We start from the raw sequence: 24,110 nt of genomic DNA on the forward strand, positions 1-24,110 counted from the left end.
AAAGCCACCGTAATGCAGTGTAACTGGTTTGAAGGCGCTTGCCGACAATCACCCATAAGCAGAAGTGAAAGCTGTGGAACAAAGGCAAAGCGCCAAGCTTCAGTGGCGTTTTTTCCCTCTCAAAATAGGAAGAGGTATTTCTCGCCAAATTTAAGGAAAAAAAAAAACAATCCCTAGTTTGTGTTTTAAAATGTCCTTTCAAAAGTTATTCAAAATAAAAAAAAATAGGCACGTGTGATTTAGATTTGAATGCACAGAGCACCTACAATTGCAATGTATACCGTTTTATACCCCGTCTACACTAGGGTCCCAATGTCGTTTAAACTAATTGTCGTTTGACTCAAATCGAGGGCTTCGAATGCCATTCAGATTCCGCCGTGCTTCACTACAACTTGATGGCATTTGAAAGCTTTAGCAATGGCTCGCCGCGCTGCACGGTGCTGCTGCTGTCGAGTTCTGTTTTTACACAATAATTCAACAATCAGATTTAGCAGCAGTCTTTAGATTAAAATGATATCAATTTGCCAATAACGCTCTGAATCGCAATCGAGGTTTTTTTGTGCTGTCTGGCCACACTGCTTTGTCGCTTGCTCGCACTGGGGCCGAGTACGGAATTATTACATCTTGATATCATGATTTAAGTGAGCAAGAAGTCAACAGAGTCCCACAATTAAGAATATTTTGTTTATTTTAAGTACACCAGTAATGTCTTTGTTTATGCTGACTTGGAGCGCTGTGCGCGAGAGTGCTAGAAATGGCATTTGAGAGCCCAATGTCTCTTTGGGTACTCATATGGCTCGAATGTCATTTGAGCTGCTAGGCATTTCAAAACCCAGTGGGGTAGCACAACTTCGCATTTAAGTCAAATGAAATTTGGTTCAAATTACATTCGGACGCTAATGTAGCAGGTGTATTACACACAACTTGTTTACAATTGAGTTACAAACAAGCGACGCATTTTTCCCCACAGGGGATGTGTGCCCGAGCAAGAACGAGCTGCTTGTGAAGAAGTACATCGGCAAGTGGAACCAGCGCCTCTCTAGGGTTTTAAGAGAGGACGACGAAAACTTAATTTTATGGACGAACGACGTGAAGTGGCAACTCGTCACAGACGACGTGCTCGTCTTTTCCGCATACTTGACCAACACGACCGTCTGGGGCGTCCACGTCATCGGCCTGGTGCGGATAAGAGCGACGACGGGAGATTCGTTCACAGGGACCAAATTCCGATGCCTAATTCGCACTGGCGACGGCCGCGTAATAAGAAAGAAAGCCCACCTGCGCCCCCTGACGGAACGGTCCGCGAACAAGTTTCAGCCCATTATCATCATCTGCCCCTTGCGGAAAGGTGATGGTACCGTGTTCTCGTCAGTAAGCCTCGCATCGAAGGGCAGCAAGGGAATCGTTTGGCGTGCGATAGACGTGCCACCTTCAGCAGCACCTACCAAATGTTGTTCCGTATGCGTAAAGCCGGCGTACGGTGAGAGCCCCGGGCTATGGGAGTTCATTGAGTTTATGGCCCATCACACTCTCCTTGGCAGCGGCTCCGTCTTCCTCTACGATGCGAACATGAGCCGAGACCTCATCTCCCTCGTGGGCCGGATGCAGGTAGCCCGCTGGAACGTCACAATCCTCCCATTCAAGCTTCCTTCACCGTGGAATGGCTCGGTGGACCACCAGGGCTGGGGACAGGCCGCAGCGTTAGCGGACTGCGCTTTTCGGTCCCGCTTCAAGACGGATTACTTCATCCACCTCGACTTCAAAGAGCTCATGATTGTCGGCCACTACAACGGCACCCTGCCGACCTTCATCGACCGCGTAGAGGCGGAACTTGGCCGAAAAAATGTGGGCAGTCTACTCGTGGGAAAGCGTCGATTCTGTTACGAGTACGACCTGGACGTCGCCTACCTACTTGGCCGAGGGCTTCCCTTCCGTTCCATGCTTGTGAGGAGACACTCGGGGGATCTCGGCTTCGAAGGCCGGACAGGGTTAGTCGCACGCTCGTCGGCAGTATGCGCGGTGGGAGATCGATTCGTGGAACAGCACTGCGGCTTCGCGAAGGAGAGGAGGGCGAACCCATTGGCTCTGAGGATACACCGTTACGGAAGCTGCTGCGATCTCACTTCCGAAGAAGCGGAGAAGACCAGGGGAATGGATAACATGAATCCTGAGGGTACCCAGGCAGCATTCTTGCCGAAAAAGTTCATAAAGAAATACACAAAGCGCCTTAACGCCCTGTTAAAAGCCATAAAAGTCCAAAGGGCTCTTAAACCATCTTCTCTATAGTGTTACGGTGGTGGTTGTATAAATTCGATGTTTTATGAATATCTATTTTATGTTTTATGATTTAAAAAATTCCCCACATTTCCCCGAGGGGAAGAATGTGAAAGTGCGAATGCACGAGTTGAATTTGTGCGGTTCGGTAATGTTCGCGAAAGAGAGATCACACACACACACAACTACAAAGAAAGAAAGATGCATTTATTCACAGACACCTATTTGTGTTGTCGTTGTACTTGTTGCTAGAGCGGATCTCAGCTTTGAAATTTCGTGTCAGTACTCCTTTAAGCGGGTGCATTAGCCCTTCTCACGCCCGATTCCTGGCCAATCCCCCACGTGGGTATGTGCCATGTCAGCGGCCAGGCAGCGCGCGCCCATCTCCCCCCGTTGCTACGGAAGACGAGGAGCGCGCGCACCCGCAGCTGTTGCTATGCGGACTACGGCGGCGGACGATCCCCCACGTGGGTATGTGCTATGTCAGCGGCCAGGCAGCGCGCGCCCATCTCCCCCCGTTGCTAGGGAAGACGAGGAGCGCGCGCACCCGCAGCTGTTGCTATGCGGACGGCGGCGGACGATTCAGGCTCGCTTAAGAAGTGCATTCGCACTTAAAAAGTAAAACACCCAGCCTTCCCTGTACCGGGGACAGAGAATTCGTGCAACCTTGTGAAGCCGTCAACCAATCCGTTGTGAAATTTTTGTCAATATAAGTGCCAAACCCTTTGCCAACTACAACGCAACCCTCGACCGGTCCGAACCCCACCTTTTTTTCTGTGGGTGGCATAGCTTGGACGAGTGCGTTAGCATGTGTTGGTCTACGTAGCGCCATCTGTGGTCTTCGGGTGCTTCGAATTTGCAATTATGCTTTTGTTTACTACGCCCGTTTAACGCATGATGTTGTGTTTCCTCTGTCAATTAACTACGTCCCAGTTGATGAGAAGCTCTGCTAGCCTGTTCTCGTTTACTTTAACCTAATCTTTGCCATATTTTTTGTTTTTGTGACAAGAAAGCGGATTAGGCGGCGTGTCTTTCTCAGGCACACGGTGCCACAAGCTGCGGGTGAGGAGAGTACGCGCCGACAGTAACACCGACGGCTGCAATCTTCAGCCAATACAATCTTCGCCTTCAAATTTCGAAAGCATGCACTGGGCTGAAGTCAGGAGTTTTTCTCAGTGTTCTGGGGGCAATTAAGTTTGTTCTCTCTCTCTACAGTAGCCTCTTGCACCCGCAAGCCTTTCTTATTTGCCTAGTTCCGTGTGAGTACAGTCCTTGCCATTAACACGTCGATAAAAAATTAGCAGCGGCTTAGCTAGGCTATGCCAGGATATACGTAGCCTGAGCTAAGGTTCGACTGGTTATTCTTAGCTTTCCTGGTTGTCTAGGATTAGCTTGATTATCATGCTTACTGCTGCCACAATGGCACACTTTTGGTATACGCATTATGTCACAAATGTATATTTATCAAGCGGCTCCGGCACAGCGTCACCAATCTCCCCAGAGCTAAGCTGGTTCCATAGGCGCACGCCGGTGTTGCTGCGACGCAGAAGCCATCGGTTCCACACCCGGCCACCCCCCGCATGATCATTAAGTGGACCGGGCTGCCACGTGCCGCGCTTGCGCAGCACGGCTCTCCAGGAGCCGCGCGAAACTGCTTAATCTGGGCCAGTGTAGCTCACGCTGCAAAAATCTCCGAGGACACCTAGGCGCTTCTTACGTGTTCTGAGTGCGAAAGCGTTCATGTACACTACAACGCCTGAGAACCTCTTCTTACGCCCCATGATTAAGACGACTTGCTTCGGGTTGCGCTTCTTTTTTACGCTTTCGAATGTCTTGGATCTGTCTCCTACGCTTTGCGCCGCTGCTTGCTCCTGCCGCCATGCATTGGGCGAGTTGGCGACGATGGTAGACTTCGCTGTCTGTCTGATAGCTTACCTTACTCCCTCTGCGGCGTACTGGCGTGGGTTGGTGTGGTGGATAACCAGGCGTTCGACGCCCCTATAACACTAACAGAGGTTAATTATGCAATACAAACTCTACGAGTCAACTCTGCACCTGGACCGGGTGGAATCACAAATAAAATGATCCGAGATTTAGACGACACCTCAGTGGAGGAGCTGACAAAATACTTCAACAAATGCTGGGGAAAGTGGCAACATACCAAGTCAGTGGAAGGCAGCCGCAATCAAACTGATCCCAAAACCAGGAAAGAAACTAAATCTGGAAAATCTTAGACTGATATCCCTCACGTCATGCCTAGGAAAGCTTCTGGAACACGTCGTACTCGACAGACTTAATCGGCACATGGAAGAAAAAGATCTATACCCTTTCACCATGGTGGGTTTCAGAGAAAAGCTCTCCACTCAGGACACCATTCTTAGATTGAAGAAGCAGATTCTCGAGGGGCACGGCGGTTCCCCTCTGGACACCAGAGCCATACTTGTGTTAGATCTAGCCAAAGCATTTGATTCTGTGAGGCATGAACCTATTCTCCAGATTCTCCAAAAGATAGGGGCAGGAACGCGAACATATCACTATATCCGCAACTTTCTAAGCGACAGGACAGCCACACTCAGTCTTGGTTGCATTCAAAGCGAAAATATAAACCTTGGCAGCAGAGGAACGCCGCAAGGCTCAGAGTTATCTCCCTACATTTTCAATACGGCGCTACTGTAACTGCCCAAGAAACTAGAGGGGATAAAGGACCTGAAGTTCAGTTTTTATGCTGACAATATCACCCTCTGGAATAATAACGGCAGTGACAGAGAAATACAAGAATGACTACAACGCGCCGTAGATACGATAAACGCATTGATCTCTCCTAAGGGTCTGACCTGCTCCACGGAGAAGTCAGCACTACTTATCCTCCGCCCTGCACACCGTACGCGACGGTCAATGCCCACTGATGATATCTAGATTGAGCTGCATCACGCGGGAAGCACCATACCTACTGTAAACTCAATTCGAATCCTGGGTTTAAATATCCACGCCACAGGAAGTAACACGGAAATCATAAAAGCATTGGACAAGCAAACTACAAAGACCATCCGCCTTATCTTGGCATAACCAACCGAAAAGGGGTGAAGAAAGGAGAAAGCACCATAAAACTCGTCGAGGCTTTCATCATTAGCCGGATCATCTACGTCACCCCTTACCTTAATCTCAAGAAGGGGGAAAAAGAAAAAAATTAACAATATGATTGAAAGGGCATATAATGAGCTATTGGACTGCCAATGTCAACCCCAAACGACAGGTTCGATGCCTTGGGCCTTCACAACCGCATCGACGAGCTCATAGAGGCGCAGCAAATCTCACAATTTGAAAGACTCTGCAAAACTCCTACGGGGCGACACATCCTAAGAGAACTCAGCATTCCCTACGGATCGACACAAGCCGAAGAAGTTCACATACCCGCCTCGCTACGAGAGCTCATACGCACAACTCCACCACCCTTAAACATGGATCCGACATATAACAATGCCAGGAGAACGGCAAGCGCACAAGCCCTCACAAAACAATACGGCAACAACCCCGAAACATATTTGTAGACGCAGCAGACTATCCAGACAAAAACGTGGTGGTAGTGGTGGTAGCGGACCACAAAGGACAAACGTACTCCTCGGTGACAGTTCTCACAAAACAATACTGCATCTTCAGAACAGGCTGCAATCGCTCTTGCGATCACCGCAACTCGAGCCAGATACATAATCAGCGATTCCAAGGCAGCCATACGTAGGTTACAGCAAAGGACGGATATCTCAAGTCGCCGCAACGATGCTTTAACAGCTGCGAGCACAAAATTGCCGCACAACGAAACTTATCTGGACTCCTGCACACGAAGGGTTACAGGGCATCGAACACGCCCACACAGCTGCTTGCGAGATCGCCACCCGAGCAGCAATTACCCCCCCCTCCCCCCTGCAGTCGCAACAGAGCACTCAGAGAAGTTCGACAGCCTCAACTCGTACAAAGAGGTACCAAATTACTACAAACACAGCAGGTGCGAATTCCCAGCCGCCCACCGTACACTCAACGCTGCGCAGGCCAAGGCATGGAGGCAACTTCAAACAAATACCTACACGAACCCGCTGTCCTATAGTCACTTCCATCCGGAAATCTTCTCGGATAGGTGCAAACACTGCTGCCACCGCGCAGGTCTCACGCAAATTATGTGGAAATGCCAAAGAAAACCACGGAGCAAGACCCCTCTACAGACCATAGATATCAAACACCTAGTGAACCGGGAAACCCTGCTGCGCAGCTCCGCTCCCCTAACGCAGCTACGCCTTGTTTAGATGGCAGAAGAAGCTGCCAGGGACCAAGATCTCCTGGCTGACTAACGCAGCAAAGCGAGCCCAAGCTCTCTACTTCTAGGCAAGACTTCCCTCCCTTCCTTCCTTCCTTCTCTCTCTCTCTCTCTCTCTCTCTCTCTCTCTCTCTCTCTCTCTCTCTATCTATCTATCTATCTATCTATCTATCTATCTATCTATCTATCTATCTATCTATCTATCTATCTATCTGTCTCTCTCCCTCCCTCTCTCCCTACCTCCCTCCCTCTCCCTCTCTCCCTCCCTTTCTCTCTCTCCACCGCGCACTAAACCGGTACCCAGTATTGAAAAATTCCTGTAAAATAATGCATCTCCTAGGGCACTCGTGTTTTGATGAACGACGGCTTACGTTGCCCCTGGGGAAAAGTGTCGCCTTGGGAGTTCCACTGTGTTTAGACGTGAAGCCGACTTTAGGAAAATCTGTGAAAGCTTGGTTGGTGTAAGTTGGCTTTCCCACATCGCCTGTTGCGCAGTGAAGGATGACCTTCTACGAAGGGAGTACGATTACAGAAAGCGGCTCAAAAGTTTGTGTTATGGAAGGTATCCTAAAACAATTTATATAGAAATTACCCGCCAGGACGACTCTACCATTACGCCAAGTTGTATTTATTTGTTATAATCAGGGGCGGTATTCTCGAGTTTTGTCCCTTTTGCGTCCCTTTCAAAAGTGTCCCTTTTGGCGAGCCCTGATTGGCTAAAAGCAAACAACCGGAAGTGACGCAATGCAAGCGCGGCAAACCTACTGCCACCGCTTACTGCTTAACCGGAAGTACGTCACGATGAAAAGGACGCAAAAGGGACGTTTTCAAAAGGGACAGTTACGAGAATACCGCCCCAGTTTACGGTAAAGTTCTAAACGCTTCACAATCACTGTCTGCTAGCTGTCAATGCATGGTCATCTACGGAGTGAGTATATGGTTAGAGGAAACAGTTGTAACTGTTCTTTCGCCGGTACTACCCGGGAAAATGTTAGAAATATAAATAGGTTAGAAATATATTTAAAGTTGGTTAAAAATATACAGTTAAAATAAAAACAATAAAACAGTTAGAAATTGCACTGCTGATAGTTGTTTCGCGAGAGATTGGTCTGCGGCACGGGAAAAAAGAGTTTTCAAAGGCACAACATTGCACCCGTTTCATGCAAAAATACAAGACGAGACCGGTTCTGCAACCCCATATCCAATTTTGAAGATCTGGGGGTCCCTGGGGCCGCAGAGGTGTTTCGTTCGGGCGTTTCTAAGACCTCGGCAACCTCGGCGAGTTCACAAGGGGTGTTCAACGCCAACTCCTGATGCAGTAAAAACACAGCAGGGGCAGGTGTCCAAAATCGGCGCGTTATTGTGGGCAGGCCAAGCCTGGGTAACTGCTAGGCATAACGCGGTTGAGCCGCCAGGGAACCGAGCCGTCAGACACCCCGGTCGAACCTCTTTAATGGCGATGACCGACCAACGTACAATGATGATGATACTGGTGGGTTATGTTCCAGGAGCTACATCTACAATTCGCAACAGGTGGTGGAACAAAGGGTTGAGAGATGTGGGTGGCCGGCGTTCTTTTCTGTTGACTACAACTGTAAAAACATTAGCTCGCGCGGAGCGTTCAGCGGCGACTTTGCAGCATATTATTGCTCGAGCAGTAGATATGGCGTGTCGGCAAAATTTATGCCTCGATCCTCGTCCTCCTGAAACAGATCGAGCGAATTTAAGCACAAGATTACAAAAAGTAACGAGAAAGCGTGCAGATAGCTGCCCTCGAGAGTGGAGAAGGCGGTTACACTATATGAAGGCGACGTAAGTCAAGGTGTTAGAAATGTGCGCGGACCTTCCGCCCAGTCGTGGAGAGAGAGAACAGAGGGACGACAGAGCGGCCGGGCGCAAAAAAGGAAAAGCCATTAAGAGGTGCCTCTGGCCGTAACGGGGCACCACGACTGGAGGGAGGGGGCCGCTCGGAGAATTCTGTTAAGCAGAGGAGGGGCCCGGCTCCTGGTGACCGCCAAAGCGGGAGAAAGCAACGAGAACGAATAGGAGGGGCCCACGGACGAGCATCGCTCCGGCGACTGCTCGAATTGGCTTCCAACGAGAAGTGAATAAACAGTTTAACGAACGAACCAACGAATCGCTTCTTTTGGGTTATTTCAAAAACTTACGACGACAAAAGAAGTATTCTTACACAAAGAGCGTCTCCTATTTCAATTTTCTGCCCTGCTCAGCTGCAAGCCCTGCCAGCTGCTGCCCGGCATGAAAAATGTCCGCTTGGCCGTGCCGGTTAAAGTCAAGTCGAGTCAAGTCCAGTTGGTTACTTACAAAACCTCGGTGTCGGGGTCTTCCGGGAAAAAAAGCAGTCAGGGAATCCTTGAAGGGTGTCTGGCGGCCCGTACACAAAGTAGCTATTTGGCAACTGAAAGAACAAAATACCGCGTGCATACAAGCATATATAAATATCATCATCATCATCATCATCATCATCATCATCATCATCATCATCATCACCGCCTATTTAGGTCCACTGCAGGGCAAAGGCCTCTCCCATTAATCTCCAGTTATTCAGGTTCTGTGCTAACTGCGATTCTTGATCTCATCGGCCCATATAAATATACATACATACAGTCAGAACCACACACGCTTATGTTTACCTAAGTTCGACGCATACAAATGTATACACACGTATATGCACAAAGAACAAAGAAAGTAACAATTTTCAAGGGATCTTGCGGCATGTCCGCTGGCCCGGCGTGCCCCACACCGTGGATGAGTGGCCGAACTAGGCGTCCCTGCTGTTACCATTGGAAAGTGTTAGAAACGAGAGGCAATGTTCGACAAACGGGGTTGTTAGTAGAAAGGCGACCTCTAGGTGGATTTTTGGGGGTTAGAGCATGTTTTTGCGCGTGCCGTAAGTCACCGTTTATCAACGTATAACCTCGACGCTCCCTCATTATTAAAGATCCCCTAATGTATCTTTAATTATATTTTACTCGTGTTGTTGTTTTTGTTTTCTGGACTCTCTAATCTGCTTGGAGTTGATTCGGCAGCTGTTTTGGTCACATACAGGATCAGAGATGGTCAATCTCCATGTCTGTGTGGACGATGACTCTCGAGCACCCCTCACCATTATCATCACCGTAATCTTCGGAAATGTTCAGGGGCCGTGTTCTGCTCTCGATGGCTCTCAGTCCACACAATAGGAGTAAGTAATGACCTCAATTCTATTTTCTCGAAGTATAATTGCCGCCTACGGTGCCTTCATTACAGGCAGATCTCAAAGCTTCAGCGCTCTTTCGAGGTATCGGCCTGTCCGCATGCTCTCATGACTGCCCCTATGACTCGTTAAGGCTCGTATATCGGCGGTAATCGTTCCAAAATATTTGTAACTTCGCTCTTCATCCCAACAAATGTAGGTTAGCGAGCTTCCACATCTGGGAACCAAAGAGCCTAGAGCGCAGAAATGTGGCTTCAAAACGCTATACTCTTACTTGACACTGAATTTGTTGCTACCGACCTTATCACTTGACTCATTTATTATCCATGTGTATGGTTTATGTCTACCGCCATTTACAGAGCACCTTCGTCGGCTGTGTAAGCACGTTTCATACATACGCATTTCCATATCTAAAGTAACCAGTACCTTAACCAGCAACGGTCAGCAACTTGCTGGTATTTGCATAGATAAGCTGCGTACGATAAATATGGATATGGTACAAGGACGACACGAGTCTTCAGGTAGTCAGAATAGGTTCTAGAACGATGCCTTGTGTACCTGTCAAAAAGGAGGAAGCTGACACATGCAGGCTATAAGTGTGCAGTCTCATAGTAGTGTCCCCAGTGCAGTATAGTTTGTTATTTCAACTGAATGGGTTGACTCAAATGCAACTTCGAGGCGAGCCACAAATTTCTAATGTGCCACGGGCTTTCACATCAATGTTGTCTAGTTTACACCGATGTGGGTGGTTCCTAGGAAGCTGATTTAAAGATGCAATCAACTAACGCTGAGCCAACAGCGCGATTAACTGGCAACACTTGTCGTACGTTTAATACTAGAAGTTTCGGTAACTCACCTTATCTGATCATACCCGTGACTTTTATTAACCACGCAGCAACTTCTGCTCCACAGTGAACATATTCAATTAAAATGCGACGGTATTAATATTGTGACGTGACGGGAAAGGCGCTCTTCGTAATCAAATGTATTAACGGGCAAATACAAGCCGTTAGCTAAGGCAGCTCCAAGGTCCCAGGAACAGCGCGCGCGTCCGCAAGGCTCTCAGCGTCGTCGTCCCCTTTTCCAAGGCTGTGTACCAGTTTGGCAGTGGCGCGTATACCCCTGGAGGAGAGATTGGCCGTAACTGAACACCCGCTGGATAATTATCGCTCCTTCATTAAAGTCCTTTCCTTTGCCAAGGTACAAGAGCCTGTGACAATATCCGTCTCTCGTGGGGCCGCTCTTGAGTCCCTTGTCTTACTCTGGTCACTATATTCGTCAAGCCGGCGACCTGCTTCACTACCCTTAGCCTACAAAAACGCCAGTCACGGTTTGATGCGCAGCCAGTCAGGAATTGCGATGGCGGAGGTCGAGGTGGAGAAGAGATAAGGAGCAGGTTCTTATCTATCCATCGGTTCTTCTGTTCTTATCTATCCATATATTCTTTCGTTCTTATCTATCCATCTGTCTTGTGTTAAATCTTTCGAGAAGCCCGTTACATTTCCATAGCAGTCGTAGCTTGAATGGAGGATCACGACAGGACAAACAGGTAAGCCGACAAGTGGTACCCTCCTCGCACCTGCAATGTACCTCTTCCAGAAAAACGCGGGCCTGTCGACCATCGTGGTTGCGGTCACGGCTGCCAAGGTGTTCGAAACGCTTTCATCCATCCAGTTTCTAGCGCACCTTGTAAAACTGTATGCTAGGACCCACTAAGGAGGCCATGACAGCGCTAACAATTAAGCCACACCTATGGATGTCTGCGCTTTGTTTGATGCTCGCAATGCTCACAAGGCAGAAAATAAGGCCAGTGTTACTTCCCCCGATAATCCATCACGTGATTACACTACACTTGCAACTAAAAACGTCTTCGAAACAACCTGCGAAACGTTTTCATGTAGTTCTCAATGAGGAGCTTGCCTTTTGCGAAGACATTTCTAACAACTTGATGCCCACGCCTGCGCATTTCGACGTCCTTGTTGGCTCTCTTAGTTAGGCTTGTAGCCAAGAACAAGCTTTCTAAGTGCCCCAAAGCCCTGTAATGAGTTTCGAAGCCTAAATAAGACCAACCCAACCTTTTAAATAGTATGCCATATGATCACTTCATGGCCAACGTATACGTACGCGTGCCAGTTTGGCTCCAGTGTGACTAGCCACACGGGTTCCGCTTTGGCTTAACTTGAGAGTAACTATGCGGGAGGCTGTCCGCAGGTATATAAAGCAGTTAATTGGCTTTCAAATGCTAAATAATTGTAGATAACCATATTTCACAGCACTTCAATCGACAGCGACGAGATGAGAAGGCAGCATCCGGTTGATCCTTCAGTTCTACCTTTAACAGCCGAGTCTCAACAATTACGCGCACACCACTTACTAACGACTGCAAAAAAATAAAAATATGACTGGCTTATTCGTGACAGTCATCGATTTCGCAAGAAGCAATAAAAATTAAAAAAAAATGGCGCATAAGAACTCCCGCCTAGACCTCACCTGCACTCAAAATTGGAAACACCAGAAAAGCAGCTTCCACAGAAATAAACATGCGGAAGCATTCGTTTTTAGGTCGCCCGTGAATGTTTTCCCTCTTTTAACGGCGTTTATTTCCGAAGAAGATTTCGTTAGGAGCCTTCATAAAGGAGCCTTCGTAAAAAAATGTTATGTTGAATAAAAAACACCCACCTGTCAGAAGCATAATTTAATGAGCATTGCGACTATTGACGGTTGACACTTCCTGTGAGATATCTTCATGTACAAAGTAAGCTTTTTGCATAGTTATCTCAGCTTCTTAAATTTCGGGTCAGTGCTCCTTTAAAGGGGCCCTGTAACAGTTTGTTCAACTTTTTTTTTCAAAGTCTTAAATGCTTGCAGAACGTAGCCAATCCACACATCCAGTACTTCGAATAGGTCACAAAGACCCTCAGCCAAAATGTAGTGCTCTATACCAATCAGATAACTTAAAAACTTGCTCAAAACGTTTTGCTGTCTTTCCCGGTCTCAGCGCCCTTAGACCCCCAGAGTTACGTCATTCCAGCGGTGTGGCGGCTTTTGGCCGATTTTCCTTCATAAGCAGCAATGAACGCATTCGATTGCCCAATGAAGATGAAACCACGAAAGCAAAGCAGACACGAAAGGCGTATCTGCTGTGGCGGACAAATCACGCAGTGCCGCTCCGTGCTGGCAATAACTATAGCTTCCGCATTACTTCCAGACGCGACAGAAAGAGTGAAAGCGTTTATTGGAAATGTTGCAGAGTCCCTTTGAGCAAGGAGATTCGCGTAGGCAAAAGGTCAGCCTGATTGCAGGATGTTTACAAAATACTGTCGGCGGTATTGAATCTGGTACTCGGCGTTAGGGGATAATTCTACTTTCTAGGAGAGGAATCCCACATTTTGTGCACTTTGATTCATATCCTGGTGCTGCCGTTTGATTTAAATCTGTACGTAAATCCTTACAAAGAAGTTTATTAACTACTAAAACCGGTATTTCGGTACACATTTACCCGCTTGGCTACCCGCCAGCTAACGCTCGTGTTTCGTGTACGTGTGCAGTTCAGTCTGAAAAGCCACTCAAACACGCATCGTTGCTCTGGGTGAAGAGAGATATACCCGATTAGGGAAATCTTGCAATGTAAGAATTTTGTAGCGTAAGCTACACTGGCCGAGGTTGGGCAGCTTCGCGTGGACCCTGAATGGCCGTGCTGCGCAAGCGCAAGCAGCATTGAATTGGAATGGATTGGATTGGATTTGGATTAGATTAGATTACATTAGATTGGGTTTGATTGGATTGGATTGGATTGGATTGGATTGGAAATCCAATCCAATTGGAGTACGGGTGTGCAGAGAATTGGGTCTGTACATTCGCCGGTCTGCGCATTCCAGAGGAGTGACGTCATAGCCGCGGTAGACGCACTGGCGCAGGCGCGTGCCCAGCTGTGACCCTCCGTTGCGCAGTAGACAAGTCTAACGCTGCGCCGGAGCCGATTGATAGCCGTTTCGCGTGGCTCCTGGAGAGCTGTGCTGCGCATGCGTGAGGATCAGTGACTGGACTGGTCCGGACTGGACTAGATTGGACTGGACTGGACCTGATTGGATTGGATTGCTCAATTTTAGCTCACACTACCTATATCCCGGCATAGCCGAGCTAAGCCACTGCAAATTGTTTTGCTCATGACTGTGCGTATTTTAGTGAATTAAGTGACATAGCGCATTCTGTGCTGAAGACGTGTCTCCAAGTAAACCAACCCTCATCGGTGTGCAGGTAAAGCTCGCGTTCTCCGCGGTGTGGCAGCCTTCATGTGCATCGTTCTCCTGCTGCGTATGTCTTGGAGGAACGGCAAAGCACCACTCATTCCTGCGTCCTCCCCCATCCTGTTTCGAAACCCCCTAGGTACGTGTACGCTTACTCTTCGACTCAGTCTTGCCGGCGAACGTCCAGGTGTTTCGGAACTAGCGCCGACCGCAGTTTTCGCGTGAACCTGCTACTCGCTATACGGAAAGCTTGCAGGGGCTTTTTCGGTCACCATGAGAAGCTCTAATTCGCAATACGACGCCCTTGGCTACTGAGAAACGTAAGTAGAAGTAGGGGAAGGCCGATACCTCGATGGAGGCAAGAATTTAGAAAATTGGGGTCCAGTTATGAACTCGGCCATCGCAAAAAAAGGCCAAGAGTGGTTGAAGATCAATACGAAGAGGCATTCGTACTGCAGTAGACTTATAAATGATGATGATAACTGTGATGATAATCTTACTAGAACCCATCCTCACAATTTCTGGGAATACACATGATGTGCTGGCGAATTTCAGTCATCGACAGTCACACAGGTTTGCAAAAAAATTGGCAGTGCAAAATAACAAAAAACACTGGCGGAAGTTGCGAAAGGTGTGTTTCGATTGCGGCCGGAGACGCCCACCATGTAAGGTCAACAGTCGCGCTGTTAATAGTTATTTTATTTTCCTACCCGCGAATAGTTAGACGACAGTTTTTTGAAGTGTCAGGGGCTGGCTGACGTAAAACAGAGAAGGATACTGTCCCAGGTAGTCACAGAACTCGTAAGGCGGGACATTCGCCAGCACTCCTGAAAAAACGTTTCGTTTTTGTGTCGAGATTGTGCGGAAAACGCCCTAGTAGGCCGTAGGGAAGGCAGCAGCGAGGGCGTTATTAGCCAGTGTGTTTATCTTATTATGGTCGACCAGACTTCTTCCCGAAGGTTCGTGTGCTTATGATTTTTAAGAATGCAAGTTGACAGCCTTGAGCACCTCTCAAATGTACTCACACGACAGTCTGAATCACATAATCCTCGCATTAGCAAAGACGGGCCCAAGCATGAAATGAAAACTCACGCTGTTAGCTTTAAGGAAAACACAATACACACCCTAAGATTTTGTGCCATCCTCATGTAGGCTCTGCTTGTGAAACTACCCCAGTTTAGACGGATAAACGGTCGTATCAACCGGTGGTGTCCTTTACCCGAACTTAGAGTATAGAATAGTCTCCCAAATCTTTCAAGACGTGCTTGGCTGAAAATTTTTAATACAGAATACTTATCCCTTTTGGAGATTTTAAATTGAGGAGGCAAGTAGAGTGCAAAGTTTAGGAACGCAACAATCTGAACTCAGGTTTTACATCCCCAAATTTATGCAAAACGTTCTCCAATTTAAGCACTTCTTTGGACTAGTTGGTACACGTTGAGCATGCGCTGGGGTACGCTGCGCTGCTTACGCGATATAAAGAGGGACGGACAAATTAATGACGTAAAAGTATTAATACTTTTATGGGCACTCAGGGCGGGTGAAGCCAGGCGTACAGGACCGCAAAAGGCCGCACGGCCCATACTAAACCACTCATGCTGCGTCCTTTCTTTGTCCGTCTCAACAGCCTCAACAGCCCAACGTAGGCAATATGAGCTCAGTGTGAAACTTGAAAAGCCTAGCATTTGCATGATTTAAAATCGAGACTCCTGGACTGCCGTTTACACTTTACACGTGCTCAGTCTGAAAGCGCTTCCTTCAGACCTCTAACTCCACATCACCCACACTTTGCTCACCACAGGGAATGGGTGCCCGAGCGAGAACGAGCTGCGACTGAAAGACTACATGGACGAGTGGGAACGGAACCTGACGCACGCTTTAAAGAATACCAGCGAAGACGCTGGTTACTGGACGAAAAGCACGTCCTGGCACGCCGTCACTGAGGACGTGCGCGTGTTTTCCGCATACTTGGCAACCACGACCGTCCGAGGAGTCCACGTCGTCGGTCTGGTACGGAGGACAGCGATGCAGCCCAACGCGTTTGAAGTGCCCAGGCTATCGTGCCGAATAAAAACTGCCGACGGCCGAACACTCGCGAAGCGAACCCAGGTACGTCCTCTACCGGAACAGTCGGCGTTCGAGTTCCGGGCGGTTATCCTAGTCTGCCCCTTGCGGAAGAACGATGATAGAGTGTTCACGTCGGTAAGCCTCGCGTCGAAGGGCAGCGAGCCTATCGTCTGGCTTCCAATAGAGTCGCCACCTTCAGCAGCACCTGCCAAATGCTGCTCCCTGTGCGTAAAGCCGGCGTACGGTCAGGGACCCAGACTGTGGGAGCTGATTGAGGTTGTGACTCATCACCACATCATCGGCTGCGGCTCGGTCTTCCTCTACGACTTGAACATGAGCCGACCACTCCTCTCCCTCGTGGGCCGGATGCAGGCAGCCCAGTGGGACGTCACTCTCGTCCCATTCAAGCTTCCTCCGCCGTGGAATGGCTCGGTGGACCCCCAGGGCTGGGGAGAGGCTGCCGCGTTTGCAGACTGCGCCTTCCGATCCAGCCTCAAGACAGAGTACTTCATCCACCTCGACTTCGAAGAGCTCATGATTGTCGGCGACTACAACGGCAGCCTGACGGCCCTCGTTGAGCACGTAGAGAGGAAACTAGGTAAAAACAATGTGAGCACCCTACTCGCAGAAAGCCGCCGCTTTTGCTACGAGTACGGCCTGGACGAAGCCCACCTGGCTCGCCGAGGGCTGCCTTTCCGTTCAATGCTTCTGAGGAGGCACTTGGGGGATCTCGGCGATCAGACCCGGACAGCATTCATCGCACGCTCGTCGGCAGTGTGCGCGGCGGGAGATCCATCAATGGTACGGCACCGCGGTGCTGCTAAGGAGCTTCAGTTTGTCGCATCCGTGCTGAGAACGCACCGCTATGTACGCTGCTGTGATCGGACGGCGGGACCGGCGGGAAGGATCGGCAGTATGAATTACAAGTACCCTGAGAGTACCCATGTCGCTCTAACGCCGAGCACGTTCATAAAGAAGTACAAGGACCGTCTTCACGGCCTTCTATTGAGCATACAGTTAGGCAAAGCCTCCTAAACTGTGTTAACTTGATCATGTGGTTGTAGTTCTATAAATCGAGAATTTTATGCATATCTGTGTACATTGCGTGCCATTAAATAAATATTCAATCAGTAAGGCCCATAGAATTGCGGGAAAATAAAGACAAAGTACAAGTTTGGTTCGTTGAAAAATCTGCTTTGGCGGGATTACAATGATACACATTTTATCATAGACTTTGGAGAAATTGTCTAGACATCAAAGAAAACAGATGCAGTAGTGGCGATCCCTTGCCACTTTCCGCCGATTTCTCTGTGAAAAAACGGGATCTTGTTTCGGCGGTCAATGCCATCACCACGAAACATTAACGTTATTTCCAGAAGGGTCATCTGGCTGAGGTTTATAGTATCACTAGAATGCTAACTTGCACTTATCGCACTGATAACGGCTTTAGTGCTGGCCCGTATTCCGTCAGTCCTGCCTATGTCACGTCACTGTGGCGTGAATTGTGAAAGTTTTTCAATATGTTTTTTGCGTTTTCTTGCTTAGAAACGTCTTTCATGGTTGCGGAATGAGGCAGAGTAAGTTACAAACGGCCACTTCTTTCAAACTGAACAAAGTTGGGCTTTGTCTTCATGGCCTTTTTCTGTACACCACCCCATTTCGTGCACTTTGTTACCCTGAGGCGTCATCAAAACACCACACGATTTAAAAGAACGCGACAGAAGAGCACCGACAAAAGAGCACGACGTCAAAAGAGCACAACGACAAAAGGGCACAACGACAGAAGAGCGCAATTTTATGGAACACATAAATAGGAAATTAATTAGATTTTAACGTCTGCACAAACATTACGTGTGTACAAAGAAGAATTTGTTATTGTAATAAACAATTAAGTTGCCGGCCGTCCGTATCGCGCTCAGTGTCAACTACAAATGCCAGGTACTATTGAATAAGGACATGCTCGAGACAAAGCAGCGTTAATTAACTCAGCACCTAAAGCTGACCCTGCGAATTGTGGCGAATCCTTCAATTGCAACTGTTTACAACGCAAAACGTTACGCGGGCTACACTTTGTGGCTACGCTGTTCTAAATGCACTCCGTCAAGGGTATGAAAACGGGCGAGTGCATGGCAAAGACTTACGCATGGGATTCTGGTATGATTTAGCCAAAAGATTGACAAGTGTTGCTATTTCAACATTTACCTTTTCAGGATCGCTGAAATAGAACGTTCCATAGACTTTTGTGGCATATATGTACCACATGCCCACTAAACTAAATGTAAATCAACGACATTTTTTAGCAAACCTGACACATCTCAGTACACCATTACGCCAACTCTTCGGATCAGCTCAGTCACGTCATACAAATACCTCGGGCTGCACATGACTTAATCGCAATTGGCAAATTTTGTTCTGAAGCCTCCTACTTCTAGGTACCGTTCATGCAAATAAAAAGTCCACTGAACCATTGTGCAGACGACTAGTTCTCATTGTTTTTGCTAAGCTTGTGAGAGTTCTGGCGCCGTTGTTAAAGGAAGCTCATGTATTAACTCTTCAATGTCTATTCAGACACTCCAACTATTTGTGCAGCCAAGTAGAGAAGGTCCCTTAGTTGCTACTACAATGATGTCAAAAAGGTTTGTATTATAGCTTGTCGCAAAGTTTCGTCTATAATACTTCCACAATTTTTTATAGTTATACACGCTTTGTTCATTCACGCGCAGTTTGTGTTCGATAAATATCCTCGAAACTACGTGAATTGCCGTCGTGTACTTCCCATTGCGCCGGTACACGAGACATCACCACATAGGACTGCGTAATTCCAGGGCGGCATAAAAAGCTCATAGTGCCGTTAACACATTCTGGTGTTGAACCTGATAAAGCAAACTACATCGATCCCTTAAGTGAGCGTGACACGTCACTAACTCCATTAAAAAGTAACTCTGACACTCCGACACCAAGAGAGTGGTGATCCGCCTCAACAGTCCGAGGCACGTTTCGTCATTGAGAACGGGCAGTCTGCACATCGTCCACCGGCCCGAGGGCAACCAAGCGAGACATCCCCGAAGGTGGAGACACAGGGCAACGGACCGCCCGGAGAAGTGATACATTCCCTCCGGGCATCCCAAAGTCCCACCTGCAGGTTACACTCTGCTAACTCATCAGTCGCACGGGCTTGAACCAGAAGGCCTGCCAATCAGGCACGTGTGGGTGATCGGTCCGTGGGGTGACTGGGTCCCACGGGATGAATGGTCCGCAGAGCCTCAGACCGACTTGCAAGGTTCACCCGTGGATCGCAGGGGGGGGGGGGGGGGGGGGGGGAGGCGCCGAAGCCAACCCACCAACTCACTCGCAGAGGTCCAACCAGTCTCCTCTCAAGGTGTGACGGAAGTCAGAATGTCAAGTCATTGATATATTGTAGGGCGTTAACTGCAGTGTGTTACGGTAGGAGGTGTGGCATGAATTCGGTGACCATTGAAAAAAAAATTGGCCGCGTATCTGCTTCTTTCGTTGCAAATGTCGTCAAAAGACGATAGTCTTTGTACACATTTGCCAAGGAAATGCCCCCCTTTACTTTCCAGCTCACCTCTCATACTGTTCCTGTACCGTCGCGCTCATCCCAAGGCAAACACACTAAAGGTTTACTCAAGGCGATTTGAATTTACCGCGTTCCACTGCTACAGCCAGTGTTCCTCGATGCCAGCGCTGCAGTACGGCGGAGACGCGCGTGAATCGAGGCGGCCGACTTCAAGAGTTATAGAACCGCGTTGCCGTGCTCCACGAGTGTTCCAAGCAGAACGTGAAACCTAGCTAGTAGAACCCTTCTTTGCTGTTGCCGCGTGATTTCTCATATGCCGCCAGGAGGTGGCGCGGGCAACAGAACAGCAGGCGGCGGTTTTCTACAGTAGATGTAGAATATCATTTGCTATCAAAAAACCAAGCATCCAGGAATTTTTTAATAAAGGAACACTGCAAATATCCCTTGTGTACTAATTTTCTTGTTCAACAAAGTTGACAAGTATGAATGGTATGAATGGTATGAACGGTATGAATGGTATGAACTGGGCTTATACGTTTACATTTGGCTGTGAGTATATAAGACTATTGCGCAGTAAGCATTTTACTTTGGCCGGGTGGCTGAATCGAGTTACAGACAGACCAAAATTTCTGTGTTTAAGTAGCCCAAGAAAGACTATCGTCTTTAAAATGAAGGAAGCTCACACTAATGCGTAAGACTTGAAGGTAGCGAAGCTGTACAAAACAGTGGCGTTTCTCGTCAAGCTCCCGTTTTTGCTTGCACTGCGTAGATTGGCTCAAATTAGCACACTTTTCATCGTTTATCCGGTTGACAAATCGGTAATTATTTTACAAAGCGCGAAAGAAGAAACAGAAAGACTTTCGCCAAGCAAGTTGAAGATGGGCCAGTTGTGGCGATAAAGACTGAACCTGAGTTAGACAAAATATGCCGGGGAAAAAGTGGCGTGCACGTTACTCCGCATGACGTGTAACTAAAGAATGGATAATACGCAGTTTGCTCTGCTACATTCGTACTTCAAGTCAGCATTCCTTTTACGGATCTCTTCTACGAAATAACTCTCGGTCTGCGTGTAGCAAGCAAGATAGCATTCAGATATTACTTAACACCTTTGCTTTGTAATACGACATCGTAATGCTGTGTGAAACATGGTGTCACAGTGGATGTCATATGTTAAAATTACAGGGCTATTACAACTTTTTTCTGAACCGTTGCAACGCTCGTGGCGGCCGCGTGGCAGTGTATGTTACTATTAAGAAAAATTTGTAGAATTCAAATTTGGCGCCCTTGGAAGACCGCCTCATAGTCTCTACAATGGAAGAAAGAGGGCGCCAGGAGTCCGCTAGAAGTAGGAGTTCCTGTACAGACATCCCCCTCGCGAGGGGCACGATCAAATGCAGAGCATTTCCGGGGGCGCACGACGTTAAGTAGTTTGCGTTACGTTAATGTTGTTGCACTTGTGGCAACTACTGACGAGAGAGCGCTCGTCAGCAGTAATTTGAATGAGTCAACGATATAAGGCGCGTTAGTAGCGTCCCATGCTGTGTCGCCTTCGTGGCGCAGTGGTTAGAGCATCATGTACAGGGTGTTGCGATGATAATTGGAACACTTTAAAAAAATTTCCTGAGCGCACCGTCGCTCTGTTCGCGCTCCAACTTGCCATGAAGGTCGCAATTTGTGCTCTATTTTGTTTGACACTGGGAACAACGATGGTACTTACCTGTGTATTCTGAAAATAAATAAAAACGATTTTCGCCTATGGGAAAATGGCGGCTTATTTGGACGTGCGAGCCAGCGCAAGTTGATGTTGGAACGACGGAACCACCTGCAGAGTGAAACGCACGTTTGGGATTCACGTACGGAGCCAAATGGTGCAGCAGACGATCAGAAAATGCACCTAGAAATGAGCTAGCAGACGATCAGAAAACCCGGTTTTCGGGCTCGCACGTCCAAATCGCCGCCATTTTCCCATAGGCGAAAATCGTTTTCATTTATTTTCAGGATAAACAGGTAAGTAACCTCGTTGTTCCCGGTGTCAAACAAAATAGACCACAAAATGCGACCTTCGTGTGAAGTTTGAGCGCGAGACAGAGTGGCGGTTCGCGCAGGAAAAAATTTTAAAGTGTTCCAATTACCGTCGCAACACACTGTACATTGCGTTCCGCCCGCAGGGTCGAGGGATCGAAACCTGGCGCCGGATAGTATTTTCTTTTTATATAGTAGGGAGGGGTGCGGTGCGGACTACGGACGCCAACGCGGGTGACATCGTGAGTTACTGAAATGCTCTGCATTTAAAACTACCATACGCGGTTTGCGGCGGCCGCACCAACTAAAGCTGTGACGTTGGGAGGAGCGGGCACCGTGAGTGGACGACGCCCAAGGTGAGCAACCAAACAAGTTTCGGTTTCGGTTCTGTAAAACACAACTGGTGGCGTTGTTAGATGGGCATTCTCAATAACTCAGTAATCATCGTACCGCGCTTCTGACATGTTGTCAGCTGTAAAAATGCACAAAGGTAAGCCTCCCAGGACGGCTTGGAATCGTAGCATTCACTAGCCGAGGCCCAGTAACTCTGGCCGAGGCCTACGCAGTGCATGGACGCCCTCCGCGTACCCGCAGACGCCCAAATGTCATGCGCTTTTCCCCCATATTTGGAGCTTGCCTCACTCATGCCTGTGCCGTAAAAAGCGTGTTCGCACCAGGCCAAGGGTCTGTTCATTCTGGCCTGTGCCCACTGCCCGCAAGGAGTCGGTGTTTATGGCAACAGCACGCCAACGAGAACTCGCTAGCGCGCCAGTGCCAGCCTGCGCGCGTTCTGTGAACGAGTTCGTGGAACCATGAACGTTGCGGCCCAAAAAAAGGTGAACTCAATATAGAAAACATTGGCAGAAAACAAAAAGTTTACTTACAAAAAAAAAAAGCACTTGCGGCAACATACCTAGCGCCCCAGACCACTCGGCCACGGGACGGGCTCTGCCGACCTTGGTAATATGAGGTATATATTGTACAACAAGTTTACACTTTTATTTAGTTTTGGCATTTCAAGCAGCTTAGGTGACTACTTGTTGTATTTCGCTCGTGCAGTAAGCGTCGCCCGAGTTTCCACAGTAGCTCACGTCTAGCAATTGCATTTCGTAGACGGAAAAGCGTTCGCGGATGCGTAGTCGTGCTGCTGACCGCTGTGCTTGTTCGCCCAGCGCAAAAAAGTGCTTCCCGCACCCTATTTTTACGCTGTACGGTAAAAATATCAGTTGATTTTATTTACTTAGTACCTATATTGACTTCGCTGACTCTTCTCCCGCCTTCAAGAGGCCTTATATTTTCCTACTGGCGTACCAGTCAGCGAAGCGTCGCATGTGCGCTTGTGCAGCGCTTGTGTGAAGCGACCTTGACTTGGAGCTAGATACAGTGTACAAACTAACCAAGTAAAGAAAGGCCCATTGTTCCATTCACAAACGTGTCCTGGCTTCGTTTCAACTGAGCGAACGAATTGCGACGACCCGTCGGCGGCCGGCGGACGAAACGTTGGGCCGACTGACTCTGTCTGAAGTAGAGTGAACTCTAGTCTGAAGGCCGGGGAGCCGTGCAGTAGCGCAGCCAATTGCGAGCTCGGCTCCTCGCGACGTCACACGAAAACGCCGCAGAAAATGGGCGAGCGTAAAGAGAGGAGGACAGCGTTTTCTAATTAATTTTTCTACTAAATAAAATCGCGTAAACGCGTCCAGAGTGGTCGTAACATGGCCTGGGGACTCCGGACTACAATTTCCGCAAGTAATCCTGCAATGTTTACATATCACTTCAGTGTCCCTTTAAGCCTCACCGCTGTACGAGGCACCACAGCTGGATGTTCGTCTTCCTCTATCGAACACGGTTCTCCGTCGCACGTGGCCTCGTGGCCTTCCTTCGTGGCGCGTGCTTATCGCTTCGGCTGCGGCCTCCCCGCATTCCTCCGCCATGTCCCTTGCACGGGTCCGGCACATGCCTTTTTCCCTCCTCGGATATCTCTCCCCTGCCGCCTATCTTTCCCCGCCATCGGGGCGCTGCTCTGGGCCGGGCGCTTGCGGAAAGGAGTGTGGTTTGACCTGTAGCGCTCAAGGGCAAATCTGGTCACCCCGCGAAGACTGCCCGAGGTAGCGTAGCGTAGCTTACGCTACAAAAATTCAGAGAAGCTTGCACTCACGCGCAAGGCTTGAATGGCGAAGCTGTTGTGAGTGAGCATTGCCGGACACATTGTAAAGTTTCGGTATCGTTTATTTGCATAGTTGCGGCGCTATAATTCGTCGTTATATGAATCCAAGAGGTCGTCGTCTTCTTCGCCGTGAGGGGAGGATGCGAAGTCATCCTTAGCATGTTATACCTAATTCTTGGGCGAGCAACACTTGGCTGGGTTTCGCTACCGACGTACGCATCATGAGTGCAGATAAAAATTGGCCGCGTATCTGCTCCTTTCGTTGCAAATGTCGT

General features: G+C 48.5%; 1 protein-coding gene and 1 long non-coding RNA gene across 3 annotated transcripts in view; one reads left to right on the forward strand and one right to left on the reverse strand.

The window, feature by feature from the left end:
- Nucleotides 1-24,110, reverse strand: part of LOC144141539 (uncharacterized) — a 37,031-nt gene that overhangs the window by 11,849 nt on the left and 1,072 nt on the right. The window contains exons 2-3 of one of the 2 annotated variants that reach the window (XR_013316635.1): nucleotides 8,906-8,999; nucleotides 8,041-8,283 (exon numbers count right to left, since the gene is read on the reverse strand). This is a non-coding gene — a long non-coding RNA (uncharacterized LOC144141539). Of the gene's footprint in view, nucleotides 1-8,040; nucleotides 8,284-8,905; nucleotides 9,000-24,110 lie in introns of those variants that run through there. The other variant, XR_013316636.1, reaches the window with a different exon arrangement.
- Nucleotides 15,890-17,146, forward strand: LOC144141650 (uncharacterized). The gene has a single exon (XM_077673188.1). The coding sequence runs from the start codon at nucleotides 15,890-15,892 to the stop codon at nucleotides 17,144-17,146; it is 1,257 nt and encodes a 418-aa protein (XP_077529314.1).

This window comes from Haemaphysalis longicornis, unplaced genomic scaffold, assembly GCF_048455015.1.
Source record: "Haemaphysalis longicornis isolate Haplotype H1 unplaced genomic scaffold, Haemaphysalis longicornis Haplotype H1 scaffold_6, whole genome shotgun sequence".
Taxonomy (NCBI): Eukaryota; Metazoa; Arthropoda; class Arachnida; order Ixodida; family Ixodidae; genus Haemaphysalis; species Haemaphysalis longicornis.